Source organism: Arctopsyche grandis, chromosome 2 (assembly GCF_051622035.1).
Source record: "Arctopsyche grandis isolate Sample6627 chromosome 2, ASM5162203v2, whole genome shotgun sequence".
Classification (NCBI taxonomy): Eukaryota; Metazoa; Arthropoda; class Insecta; order Trichoptera; family Hydropsychidae; genus Arctopsyche; species Arctopsyche grandis.
Genome location: NC_135356.1, coordinates 6,795,917 through 6,809,893, shown reverse-complemented (window position 1 = coordinate 6,809,893; position 13,977 = coordinate 6,795,917). Strand labels below are relative to the sequence as shown.

Below are 13,977 nucleotides of genomic sequence, written 5' to 3'. Positions count from 1 at the left end.
CAAATTGTATGCAAATAAGGTATGCATTTTGCAATATGTATGTACATACATTATCAGTAAAAAATCGTTTGTTATTTAAATGTGAGCAATTTTAACGAAACCCATTATATATCGTACATATATTTATTTATTGTGTACTATGTTACTAACTATAATAGTAAACACCCCACCCTTCTCCTTGCCGTTTTATATAAATACATATATATATATATATATATATATATATATATATATATATATATATATATATATATATATATATATATATATATATAGATAGGCATAAGCATTTTGATATATTTATATTATAATAGAAAAGTTATTAAATATTATAGTTAAGGTATTTGCGTATGAAAACGACCGAATAATTGTTCCCGTTGAATTTTTATTGTTTATATCTATTAGAAGTAAGATTTTTTATTATTATTGTTCGTGTGTGAATCAACATAATATATATATGTATACTATATTTACATATGTGTGTATCTAATTCGATTCTTCTGTAATGGTAGATGAATTCTGGAACAGTTGGTATTTTATTTTTACTGTTCGTTATTAATTAGCTACTATAGCAATATTGTTTGCATGCTCTTTGTACGAGAGACATTTTATCGACTTGAAACCTGCATACATTCCAATTTAATAGGTGGAAAGTATTATTATATCATATATTTAGTTGTCATCCTTTTCTTATATTTGGTATACTTTTATATATGGAATGCAATTTGTAACCCCGATGTGATATGTTTACTATACAATAGTTTTGTTTATTTTTTCATTGAAAAATTCTAATGTCGTAATTGTTTTTAATATGGTTGTGGCTATTTGCAGGTACTATATCTGCAAATTATTGGCTATTTGCAGGTACTATATCTGCGACAGGCGCAAAGCTTTCTGCGCATGCGCATGAACTGTCACTGTCAGCGTGTTTACTGCTAAAATTTTGTTTTAAACCTCTTAAAATTTAGTTCGAGCTCGTAAAGTGACGTAGAGTAAAAAATATAATCCAAATTAGTTAATATTATTAATTCAATCAAGTCTAGCATACATTAAATGTAAATGTACACGCGCATGCGCAGAAGGCTTTGCGCCTGTCGCAGATATAGTACCTGCAAATAGCCAATAATTCGCAGATATAGTACCTGCAAATAGCCACAACCTTTTAATATTCCTTTTTTGTGAATTTGACTTAAAATAATTTCTGCGAAGGAATGAATGAATGCATATATTCAGTGGTAGCTTAGTATGAAAGTGATATATCTGTCAGTATTTTTTCAATACATACCTTTGATATAAATAAATTATAATGAACTTTGATACAATTGTTTGTGTATTTTATAATACATTTTTATTAGACCTAGTATACTTTTTTAAAAATAATTTTGACTGATCTTATTCTAATGGTTGTGTTCGAGTGTGAGTACTGCTAAGGTGTCGATCTATTTACTGCTGCTATTGACATTTCAACTTATTTGCTTTCAGATTGTACCAGTAATCAGTGGCAATGTTCATCCGGTGAATGCATTAGCAATTACAAGCGTTGTGATGGGGCTCCTGATTGCCGTGATCAGTCTGATGAGAGTCAGTCAATGTGTCCGCATCTGTACACCACCCAGAAGCCTCCGTCAATCGGTAATTCGATGATCCAAACCAATTTTGTAGCGTACTTATGTACATATAACATTGATCTGTATCTTGTTTTCAGGTTGTAGTCGAAATCAGTTCCAGTGCTCTTCTGGAAATTGCATCGATCTTTCGCAGCAGTGCGATGGTATTTACGACTGCCCTGATGATTCGGACGAAAGATCTCCTCCGTGTCCTCCGAGAACCACCCAAAGACCACCATCACTCAATACAGGTTAAAAATACTACTATGATCAGTTTTCTGATAAAAAAATATTATATTTGATTAGAGGTTTATCGCATAGTTTAAAAATGCCTTTGTATATATTTTTATTTTCAAGTAAAATATCTAAATGATTAATTTTTAATTTCAGGCAATTTGGAACTTAAGACATATCCCAACGATCAAGTCATCAAACAAAGTAAGATTTAATCTGTAGTTGCCTTTAAGTGAAAGTATTTTCTAGAACCTTTGAGACTAATAATTATTAAATGTAAAAAATTAATACATATTAATATAATTAATTAGTACTTAAAAGTGATTTAAAACACTCTAAACTATTTAATTTTCCCATAATTTTAGACTAATTTTATAATATAATTAACATGAAGTGTAAATAGTTCTAATAATGCTGTATTATAATATAATTTGATCTAGTGAAAGCTTTTGAGTCAGTGATTTTACTAAAATCCAATATTTTTAACATACTCATTGTCTTTCAGTAGTTAAAACCTAACAAAGTAGAACTTGAGTTTTGAGCAATTCTATGAATTGTTTTCAACAACAGTTCAACATGTATAGAAATCCTCTTTTATAGATTTAACTATTTTTTTGTTTTTTATAACTAACCTGCTTTTTTCTGTTACTAAAGTGTTTTGTTCTTTATCCATTTCTTCACTTTTTTATGATGCTACCGGCAGGTCAATATCCTAAAGGTAATTATTGAATTTATAATGTACATACATATATTAACATAATATACGGCATGTCTTTATTGTATAATACTATATACATATGTACATTTATCTTTTAAGTTAAATTTTTTAATATATTTATTGTAAAATAACAATAGGTGGAGAGGTCGTGTTTCAATGCAGGGATGAAGGTAGCTTAAGAGCACCAGTTAAATGGACTAGAGACGGCGGTCGACCATTGCCACAAGGATCCTCCGATAGTAATGGAAGACTTGAAATTCCAAACGTTCAGGTAACATTATCATATTCCATATTGTACATTAATATTTCAAACAAGCTTGCGTTTTAATTTTATGCCGCTTGTACCGTTTTAGATGAATGATGCTGGAATGTACGTGTGTCAAGCGGCTGGCTACCCATCTACTTATCCCGGAAGTCAACTACGCGTCCAACTCACCGTAGAAGCATGTAATGTATTTTCGATATGATTTTACATAATGTATTATTTTAAAATGTGACAGTTAAAATTTTTCCTCATAGATAAAGTTGAACTGAGCCGTCCATTGAAATATTGTCAAGTCAACGAGGCCACATGTTCTAATGGCCAATGCATACCGAAAGCTAGCGTTTGCAATGGTTTCTTCGATTGCGCTGATAAATCTGATGAAATTGGATGCAGTTAGTATATTTTGTACTTTTTCGTAAATTAGGAATTAAAAAAAGAAAAAAAATTTGGGAATTATTTAAATGTTGTCTTATTTACAATACAAAACTTAAATATTTTTAGTGTATTAGTACAATTTAAATAATATATGTATTATTAATATTATACGTACATAAATGTAATCATTTGATTGAAACATTTATTATTATATTCCTAAATTAATATTTTGATTTGTAAATGTTTTTTATTATTACTAAATTATGTTCACAATACATCTTATATATATTTTAATAGCTACTGATCTACTGTTCATTTTCTATTATACAATTTTAAATTAATTTTGTTAGTAATCATAGTATTATATTATTATAATGTTAATATGTACAGCATAATAGGAAAAAGAGCTCAAAAACCTATTTACAATTCTTATAAATGCTCATAATACATCTAATACATAATATTAATTAAAGACTCTCTAAAGTCGATGACCTAAAGCACATTGTGTTTAGGTAATCTGTGTTTATACCTGAAAGGTATACATATTTTGTTGTAATCACTGAGACTCTTCACAAGTGTGTTAGTATGGTTATTAGTGATTCTGTCATATAATCTACTGGTTAGTTTGTTAGTAATGTCTGTAACAAACGGAATAAAAAAATAATATGAATCGATATATGTATATTTAAAAATTCTTTTCCATGCACTTTTCAGAGGTTCAAGGTAGATGTGAACCCAACGAATTCCTCTGCAACAATAACCGTTGCATTTTGAAATCATGGTTATGCGACTCCGAAGACGATTGCAAAGACGGTTCCGATGAAGTGTGCGAAGGTGTATCGTCGAGTCAAAACTGTCTTCCCAGTGAATTCAGATGTCAATCCAGTCAATGCATCCCGAAGAGTTACCATTGCGATGGCGAAAAAGATTGCCAGGATGGATCCGACGAGTTTGGATGCTGTGAGTCCTAACGCCAATCCTAACAGTGGTGCTTTAATCAATACAGTTTCACTGATTTATTTGTTGTTTCAGCCCCTGTATACATTTCCAAACCACCCCCACCGATGATACATCTTGATATTGGCGAGACCATGACCATCACATGTACAGCCGTCGGTGTTCCGACACCGCATGTGAGCTGGCGTCTCAATTGGGGACATGTACCCGACAAATGTCGTCATACTAGCGTCAATGGTATTGGTACTCTGATCTGTCCAGATGTTCAGGTGATTACAGTTTACTGACTCGACAAAATTTTGAGCTCACTTTAATAACATTATCTTCAAAATATCTTCTCATCAGAATTTTTTGATTTTATATACCTATATATTGTTTGTTTCTGATATTCTAATTTTTTAAATTGAATGTAATTTATACAGAAAGAAGATCAAGGTGCTTATTCGTGCGAGGCTATCAACAATAAGGGTTCAGTATTTGCCGTTCCTGATACAATTTTGATTATAAACGTGACTGTGAGAAATGTGTGCCCGGCTGGATACTTTAATAGGTAAGTCGGTTTTTGTATATATTGTTTGTAAAAATACATGTACCGGATTTTGATCATTTCTTTTGTGGTATTATAGAGATGCTCGTGAGCCTCAAGAGTGTATATCTTGCTTCTGCTTCGGTGTTACAACCCAATGCAGTAGTGCAGATTTGTTCACATATCAAATTCCACCATCACTCAACACCGACAGTTCCCTAGCTGGTGTAACACAACCATCAGGTCAGCCACTTCAAATCACCGACGAACCCATTACTGATATATTCCAACTGGACAGGTCTTACAGCGGTGCTACGGTTAGTTTCATTGATACATCATTCAATTTTATAAAGTAAACGAACTAACAAAACTTATATGAATGTGTATTTTAGATTACCAGAATTGGATTGTGGTCTTCACGCAACATATTCCCATACTTATCCCTCCCGGAGACGTACTCTGGAAGCCAATTGACTTCATACGGAGGTTATATCAAATACACACTGATACCGCAAGGAGATTATCCACCACCACCTAACTATTCACCATTACCTGATATCATCATCAAGGTATGTCTACAATTAAGTAACTACATAGATATATTCAATAGCTAGATGTGAACCAAAACTTTAATATGGAAACTGTTTTAGGGTGGAGATACTATAATTATGCATAGTGTGACTGATCGTATAGTTCGCGGACAAGAAAACCAGATATCTGTCAGATTGTTCGAAGGTCCGTGGGATAAGGTCACGTCTAATGGACAACGACCTGCTTCCAGAGAAGACATAATGATGGTGTAAGTTGTTTTAACCTAACCTAATATAATGTGATTTTTTCCAACGAAAAAATCTTATACGTAATATAAAAACCATTATTTTTTAATTATATTCCAATAATCCTAGAACTATGGGCGAATATACTAAGGCATAAAATTTAATTCAAGTTTATACGTATATTATTGATTTTGATTTTTAAATGCTTTTTATTATTAATAAATTATGTTCACTATTTTAATAGCTACTGATCTACTGATCATTTCCTATTTTACAATTTTATTTTATTTTTGTTAGTAATTAATTTTATAATTAGTATTATATTATTCTAATGTTAATGTACAGCATAATAGGAAAAATAACTCAAAAACCTATTTACAATTCTTTACAAATTGTATTTTTTTGATTTTTAAATGCTTTTTATTATTACGAAATTATGTTCACAATACATCTTATATCTATATTAATAGCTACTGATCTACTGATCATTCTCTATTTTACAATTTAATTTAATTTGGTTAGTAATCATAGTATTATATTATTCTAATGTTAATCTACAGCATAATAGGAAAAAGAGCTCAAAAACCTAACAAATTGTATACTATTATAATAATGTACTGGAAACTTGATTTTTTTATGGACGATGCTCGATTTATTTATATAGGTTGGCTAACATTGACAAGATTCTGTTGAGGGCTGAAGAACGCGGTGCTGGTGTAGAAATCAGGAACTTCCAAATGGACTCGGCCAGACACGTCAATAGTGGTCAAGGACTAGCAGCTTTCGTAGAAAACTGTCAATGCCCAGCTGGATATTCAGGACTCTCATGCCAAGTAAATACCGCCAACAAATTAAACCATAGCTATAAATCGGAGCGCAAGATTGTATTGCATTATTTGCTTCCAGACATGTACACCTGGTTTCAAGCGTGTATCGTCCGGACGTTGGCTCGGTCAGTGCGTGCGAGAAGAAATATCGTGTCAAGCTGGATATTATGGAAATCCATCCGGTGGCATTCCATGTCAACCATGTCCATGCCCGTTCACCAACGGTGCCAACCAATTTTCGAGAACTTGCCATCTCGCCTCCGACGGAAAAGTCACCTGTGATGATTGTCCACCTGGGTAAGTTTAATGACGCCGATGCCACCGTGCTCGTAGCTACGAGTAGAAATACATATTTCATTTATAATTGCAGATATGTAGGCAGACGGTGTGAATCTTGCGATTCTGGCTACGTTGGAAATCCCATGATTCCGGGCGACTATTGCCGACCAGCTCCAGTAGTTTCCAGATGCGATCCAAGAGGAACACAATCGGAAGAAAACGGTGTTTGCACTTGTAAAATTCATGCTGCTGGACCTAGATGTACCGAGTGCGCTCCTCAAGCCTTCTTCCTTTCCAGTGAAAACATGTAACTATATTAATCATTAATCTTTTTTATTATGAAATAAAAAATGTTTTTATGCTCAATAGAAAACACTGTAAATAGCAATCAAAGTGTTTCTTAATTATTTATTGATTTTACGTTTCATTTAGAGAAATAAATTTGCACCTCAGAACGAATTATTTGCGCATTAGAATAAAAGAAATTGCGGATTAAATAAATATATTTCTGTTGGTTAAAATATGTTACATTGTTAAAATGAAAAAGTTAAAAAAAAGCAAGTTAATGTGAAAAAGAAATTTAAAAAAAAATGGATCTTTTTTCAGTCTTATTTATATTTATATAACCGATATTCATAGCGGACAAACATTTGTTTTCATACATATATAGTTTATAACATTTGATTTTTTTTCTTGAACGAAAGACTTGGATGCTCTCAATGCTTCTGCATGGGTGTGACAAGAAGCTGCACCAGTTCTACTTGGCGACGTTCATTGGTAACGGCCAGGTTTGGTTCTCGAGCGTCGACCCAAAACGTTAGACTGTTGACTTGGAACGACTCTTCTGATGACTCCAATTCAGACTCGTTAGTAAACGAAGACCTCACGATCGATACTGTCAAACAAGAGATTTCCTACAGTCAATTCGACCGCACCAAATCAACCGTCTTTTACTGGAGTTTGCCCGATAGGTATGTATATTAAAATTCGAACTATCAATTTGTTACGCTATTTTTAAATCGTTCATTTATTTACTGATATTCGTTTTGTAGGTTTATCGGTGACAAGGTGACAGCTTATGGAGGATACCTCAATTTCACGATCCGTCATGTACCGGCTCCCGGAGGACAGAGTTCTAGAAATACTGCACCCGATATTCAACTCCGCAGTGTAATTAAATATTTGGAAATACACGCTATACAAATATCAAGACACTTTAAATATAATATTTATTATTTTTTTCCTTTTCAGAAAAATGATATTACTTTAGTTCACTACAGCGGCGCATCACCAAATTCAGATGGTTATTTGAGCAGTACTGTTCAACTCCTCGACCGATATTGGCAAAGGTAATTTAAAATATTTTAATCAAATGCTCCATTAGGTTAAGTGCAATGAGAAAAGCTTGAAATCTAATATATAATTTCGAAAGAGACTTGGTATGTATGTATGTAAGTTTTGGTTCATAGAATCCGTGAAAAAATGTAATCTTCTATGACGACGATATTGATATCGCTTTCGATTTCGATTCCTTTTTCAGTTCCGGATCCGGATTTCTGTTTCAATTCCGGATCCAGATTCCTTTTTCAGTTCCGGATCCCGATTATTTTTTCAGTTCCGGCTCCCAATTCCCAATTGGAAATTGGAGGACATTAATAATTGAAAAATGTAAATAGAATGAAACAATGCAGACTAAATTTGTATTGGGATGACCAAGTAAGAAAAAAAGTTATATTAGAAAAACAGCAGATGCTGAATGGCTGATATTGATGTGTTTGGTAAATTTTGACGACTGCCAATTTAAGTTGATTGCAATATTAGTTATATATCAGTTAGTATAAATTAAAAGCTTGAGGTTTTCAAATTCCAGAATGATCCAGATTGATGGGCTTCTTTTAGAGTTTGACGATCTGATCTTCAATTTTTCGATGACCGCTGTTCATTTTCTGTTATTTAATAATTTATGTTGATTTTTTTCAGAACTGATGGTAAGCAGGCAGATCGTGAGCACATGTTACTGGCGTTGGCTGATCTTAAAGAAATTCTCATCAAGGCCACATACACCACTGTAGCCCAACAAGCTTCTCTCGTGAGTGCATCTTTGGAAGTAGCCGACGAGAGGGGTATTGGTGAAAGAGCTGCGCACGTGGAACAATGCCAATGTCCACCCGGATATTTGGGTACATCTTGCGAAGACTGTGCTCCTGGCTACACCAGGTATGAGATGCATTTCTTAAAAAAAATCGATAGTTATAAATGAATCACTTTATGCATATGTAATTGCAGAACACTCGGCGGACTTTACCTCGGTCTTTGCGAACCTTGCAACTGCAATGGACATTCAGAACAATGCCACCCTGAAACTGGAGAATGCGAGGTACGTTTCTTTTATCAAAGTGAATACTTTTGAAAATTCAAATGAAATATAACTACATATATAATCACTTGTCTGCTTATATGTAGAATTGTCAACAAAATACTCGAGGTGCTTCATGCGACGAGTGCGAAGTCGGATACTCTGGTGATGCCACCTTATCTAACGGCTGTGATGTTATTCCTGGAGATATGAAATGCAGGTGAGGATTTGGAAAATTGATATTCGAAGTTTTAACAATATAGTCCGCGATTGTAATGTATTTAAATTGTGACAGGTGTGATAAGCGTGGTACCCAATTCCCGTATTGCGTTGATGGACCGTCCTACTGTAGGTGCAAACCCAACGTCGAAGGTAGCATATGCAGTCAATGCAGACCAGGAACATTCGATTTATCCACAAACAACCCACTCGGCTGTACCGAATGCTATTGCTCTGGTGTCACCAGCGATTGTTACAAGGTAATCAAATTATGTACATGAATCTCTAGAATCTAGGATTTTGATTCCATAGCACATGTTGTTGAGGAGTAGGGCTGCCTAAGTTAGCAATAATAGGTTAATTTTTTTATTTTTGGAAACAGCCCATTCAATTTTTGTTTCAATAATTAATCTTAAGAGGGCTGTACACCCGAAACCTTAATTTTTTGCCGTTCCTTTCTTCGATATATATATTGAGTGAATGCGACAATATATATCAATATATACATGTATTGAGTGAATGCGACAGTTGCGCTTCGACCAGATAAAACGTATTTTAAATCGACAAAATCGAGGTTTCGTATTCTCCTATTTTCTCCTTTGAAACTGGACCAATTGTTAAAAAAATTTCATCATCGGTATGAGAAAGATATTTTCTGTGCAACTATGTGCGTATTTTTTTAAAAATCGACCGTTAAATAAGCATGCTGGACTCTTCGTGGGTGTAAAAAAGAGGCGATTTTATAGATGTTTGGCGGCTCCTAGCTCCTATAAAAAATAACAAATCAAAAAAATAAAACGATAGACGTATCCCAATGGTAGATATCCATAGCATATTAAAAAATAATTTCTCTAGTGCCATAATTGAGGAAGGGAGAAGTCTAATACGTTTGTATGGACAAGGCGCTGGTATCTAGCCCTCTTAAGAACGAAAATTTGAAATAACAAGATTTTTTAGATGCTGCAAAATACGTAAATGTAGAGTAAAATGCCAATAAATTGTATGACGATTCTGCCTTCTGAAACATATCATTCCTTTCGTGAAATCGCTCGATTTATCTGCCGATAAAAATATTTTCCTCTAATTTTAATTTCGAAATAAAAATTAAATGATTTTCTTTTATTGTTAATAATTATGTCAATTAAATATAAACATATTTGTTTGTCATAATCTTTGGGTGAGACCTGAGTCTAAAATGACAACCCTATTTAAGAGGTAATAAATGAGTAATACAAGAAAATTCAAGATTCAAAACATTTAGATCCAACAATGTGTTACTATTTATCTCTCATTTATATTTTCTCAAAAATATTCAAGTTTATTTATAATGACTTTAAAAAGGTTTCAAGAAACCTTTGGAAACCCGATGAATGACAGCACTACTATTATATCATAATTGATTAACCATGGCATCATTTTATGTTTCAGGCAAATTATTTGTTCAGACAACAGATCCCTTCAGCGATCACCGACGATACACATGGTTTCACACTCACAACAATCGATCGGCAAACAGTCTACGATTCCAATTTCCAACTTAACGTACCATTCAACGAAATCGGTTATAACTTTGGACGTCCATCTCGTGAACGGTTCTTCTGGTCACTTCCAGTCATATTCACCGGTATGTATTATAATGAGTGTGAATTTTTCTTGATTTAGTTCCGATCTTATAACAATATCTTAAATCGTTTTCAGGTAATAAAATAACATCGTACGGAGGTAACCTCTTAGTCACTCAGAAGTTCGAAAGTTACTATACAGACGAATATTCCAGTGATGATATGGGCGTGCTGCTCGTTGGCCGAGAGAAAACACTCTTCTGGAAAAATCCGTCACCACTACTCGCTGGCAATCCTGTCGTTAGTTACATTTGCAATCGACATTATTTTGTATATAAATAATATTCGTACAGTTAATAAATCAATACTTCATTTCGAATTTAGTCGTACACTGTGCCTTTCCTCGAATCTGACTGGAGTTCAATGTCGGTCGGAGAAGCAGCACGACCTGTCACCCGCAACGAGTTGCTCTCCGTTCTAGCTGATTTACAACAAATCCTCATCAGAGCCACTCTATCTACGAATACTGTTTCAACGCAAATTTCCGATGTCGTCATGGACACTGCAGTGTCGACGGAAACTTCACAGCCGTTAGTCGACCATGTTGAGGTATTTTCACATTGAGATATGTTTTTATGACAAAGTTTAGAAGTTCTCACTGTATTATTGTATATTATCTTTCAAAATTACTTCAAAAGGTTTGCAAATGCCCATCTGGATACACCGGAAGCAGTTGCGAAGCCTGCTCAACAGGATTTTACCGCACTAAAGATGGACGTTGTAGCCGCTGCCCATGCTATGAAAATGAGGAATATTGCCAACTAGGCGCTGATGACCGTGTCGCATGCTATTGTAAACCCACTCACAAAGGATCTGATTGTTCGATGCGTGCGTATACTTTTGTATTCTCCTTCCATAACATTCAAGTTAATTATATTATATATGAAAACCCAAGTGACCCAGTAAAACAAGTGCTACAATTGGTATTATCGTCTTCTACACCAGTGCTTCCCAATTACATGTCATGTCATGACCCCTTAAATCTGAAATAATTAATTCCCGGTCCCTAAAAAAAAATTTTTCCAGTTAAAAGGTTTATTTGGCAGTTAATAATTACAATTATAATACATGTATTTATATTCAGCACAAAATTATAGGAACTTGCTTAAAAACTATACACATATGAAATAATTTAATGCGATAGATGAGGTCGCATGATATCGGGTTCAATGTCGGAAATTCTAACTCGCAAAGCATCTTCCAAAGTCTCCGTGGAAAGGCATGACCTTTGCTTATGTTTTAATATAAGTAATGACGAAAATGCTGTTTCGCATACGTACGTAGTCGCGAAAGGAATAAGAGTTAACAGGGCTTCTTTTCCAATAGCAGGATATTCTTGCTGTCGCCTTAACCAAAATTCTGAAATAATTTTTTCATTAAATTCCACTTCAAGCAAATTATCTGATCTGATATCGATCAACTCTTCTTGGGCTGTCCACGTAATATGATCATATTTTAAGGACTTGGCAAATGGTGTTCTTATCCAATTGTTCCATTTTGATATCTTACAAAAGTCATATTGATATCTTACAAAAACCATTAACTGTGCGCAATTTGTAATATCAGTAGTTTCATCGAGCTGTATTGCAAAGAATTTGCTTTAACAGACTTAAATATATACATTCACTAAATATGTAATGTGGAAAAATATTCAATAATTGAATATTTATACTTTCTACTGAATATTTTCGCGGCCCCCGCGAGAAATCCTACGGCCCCCCCAGGGGGTCGCGACTCCCAATTTGGAAAGCACTGTTCTACATTTTCGAATCATAAAACTAGTTATCCGATGACGACCTTCCATCCTGGATCCTATCATCACATCCATCAACATCATCAAATACCAAACACATATATCCAACCCAGAGGGATTTACTTAAATTAAATTCATTACTAATTTTATTATTGTGATTTATCAAAAAGCCATTGACGAAGAAGAGAGTTCCACTGTATACGAGCCACCTCCACAACCTACAATTCAAGTCGTTATATCTCGCCCTACGATCCAAATCAAAGAAGTCGGAAGCACCGTTCAATTCAAGTGCGCCGCAAGTAGCCGCTACTCGCCGACACCGCTGCGCGTCAGATGGAGCAAGGAAGGTGGAATTCTGCCATTAGGAAGGGCCATTGAGGATGTGAGCCAGGGTATACTCGTAATCACTGGCGTCAAGGAGTCTGATTCTGGAACATATATCTGTGAAGCGACTGACGGAACCACTGTTGGAACAAGCAGAGCTACTTTGAAAGTTCCCGGTAAGTGTTCATGCCTTTCTTATATAATATATACATCCATATGAATATCAATATTAGTTATATGTTTGTTAATATTATTCTTGTTTTTAATCAATGCTGCAGTATTTCCCGATAGCGTTTTAAACGCTCCAGGTAACAAATTCTAAAAACTATTGTTAATATTGATTTTTACTTCATCTATGTATCTTTATCTATAAACTTCATCTATGTAGAAACAACAGATGAAGTTTTGTGATCGTGCAAAAAATTTGACTGATCACTGATCATGTTTTCATGGTTTAGAAAAAATGTGTGTTTGTGTATTTTGGAGACTTTTTAAACACCGTTAGTCATATCGAACTGAATCTTGATACCAATAAGTACAAGTTCCTTAAATATTACGGATTTCAAATATTATAATATTAAAAAATATTACTTAAATATCAATCCTTTTATTCTCTTCAAAAAATATCAAAAAGATTTCAACAAAAAATAACGCTATTTTGAGGTAAAGATATATACATATATATTTTTAATTTCCAATGGTTATTCTACGTCGTTAAATGAAGCTATAAAATTTCTACTATTGAAAAATCAAAAATTTTGCGTCTCAAAATATATTACTTGTGTATGTTGAATCCATTTTTACAGAGCTGCTTTCAGATTTGAATTATTTTCAATGCTTTTTTCAGCTTTCAAATGCCAGTTATGATCCAACAGATGATTTTGATATTAATTTTGGTTTACAGGTAACGAGCCTACTCCACCTGAAGTAACGCTAAGTTCACCTACGGTGGAAGTATACGAGGGAGATATCATTGAAATACAATGCTCAGCATCTGGAAATCCAGCACCGGAACTCACATGGTCGCGCACCAATCGACGACCGATCAACAGAATGTACACCTTCACCAATGGAATATTCAGAATTGAATCGGCGCGAGTCACCGACCAAGGAGAGTACAGGTACCAATCAATTCACGT

At 34.0% G+C, this 13,977-nt stretch overlaps 1 protein-coding gene across 1 annotated transcript in view; it reads left to right on the top strand.

Moving 5' to 3' along the window:
* LOC143922860 (basement membrane-specific heparan sulfate proteoglycan core protein-like) overlaps nt 1-13,977 on the top strand; it is a 247,793-nt gene that overhangs the window by 224,748 nt on the left and 9,068 nt on the right. Inside the window, exons 18-45 of the mRNA XM_077446235.1 lie at nt 1,483-1,632; nt 1,706-1,858; nt 1,998-2,045; nt 2,697-2,830; nt 2,913-3,006; nt 3,079-3,216; nt 3,914-4,159; nt 4,232-4,425; nt 4,579-4,706; nt 4,783-4,999; nt 5,075-5,251; nt 5,333-5,481; nt 6,123-6,291; nt 6,365-6,582; nt 6,656-6,871; nt 7,269-7,535; nt 7,617-7,734; nt 7,816-7,913; nt 8,545-8,781; nt 8,851-8,941; nt 9,028-9,140; nt 9,216-9,399; nt 10,568-10,763; nt 10,838-11,001; nt 11,086-11,310; nt 11,400-11,589; nt 12,685-13,014; nt 13,743-13,959. Of these exons, the coding sequence (XP_077302361.1) occupies nt 1,483-1,632; nt 1,706-1,858; nt 1,998-2,045; nt 2,697-2,830; nt 2,913-3,006; nt 3,079-3,216; nt 3,914-4,159; nt 4,232-4,425; nt 4,579-4,706; nt 4,783-4,999; nt 5,075-5,251; nt 5,333-5,481; nt 6,123-6,291; nt 6,365-6,582; nt 6,656-6,871; nt 7,269-7,535; nt 7,617-7,734; nt 7,816-7,913; nt 8,545-8,781; nt 8,851-8,941; nt 9,028-9,140; nt 9,216-9,399; nt 10,568-10,763; nt 10,838-11,001; nt 11,086-11,310; nt 11,400-11,589; nt 12,685-13,014; nt 13,743-13,959 (4,861 nt within the window). The remainder of the gene's footprint in view (nt 1-1,482; nt 1,633-1,705; nt 1,859-1,997; nt 2,046-2,696; nt 2,831-2,912; nt 3,007-3,078; nt 3,217-3,913; nt 4,160-4,231; nt 4,426-4,578; nt 4,707-4,782; nt 5,000-5,074; nt 5,252-5,332; nt 5,482-6,122; nt 6,292-6,364; nt 6,583-6,655; nt 6,872-7,268; nt 7,536-7,616; nt 7,735-7,815; nt 7,914-8,544; nt 8,782-8,850; nt 8,942-9,027; nt 9,141-9,215; nt 9,400-10,567; nt 10,764-10,837; nt 11,002-11,085; nt 11,311-11,399; nt 11,590-12,684; nt 13,015-13,742; nt 13,960-13,977) is intronic.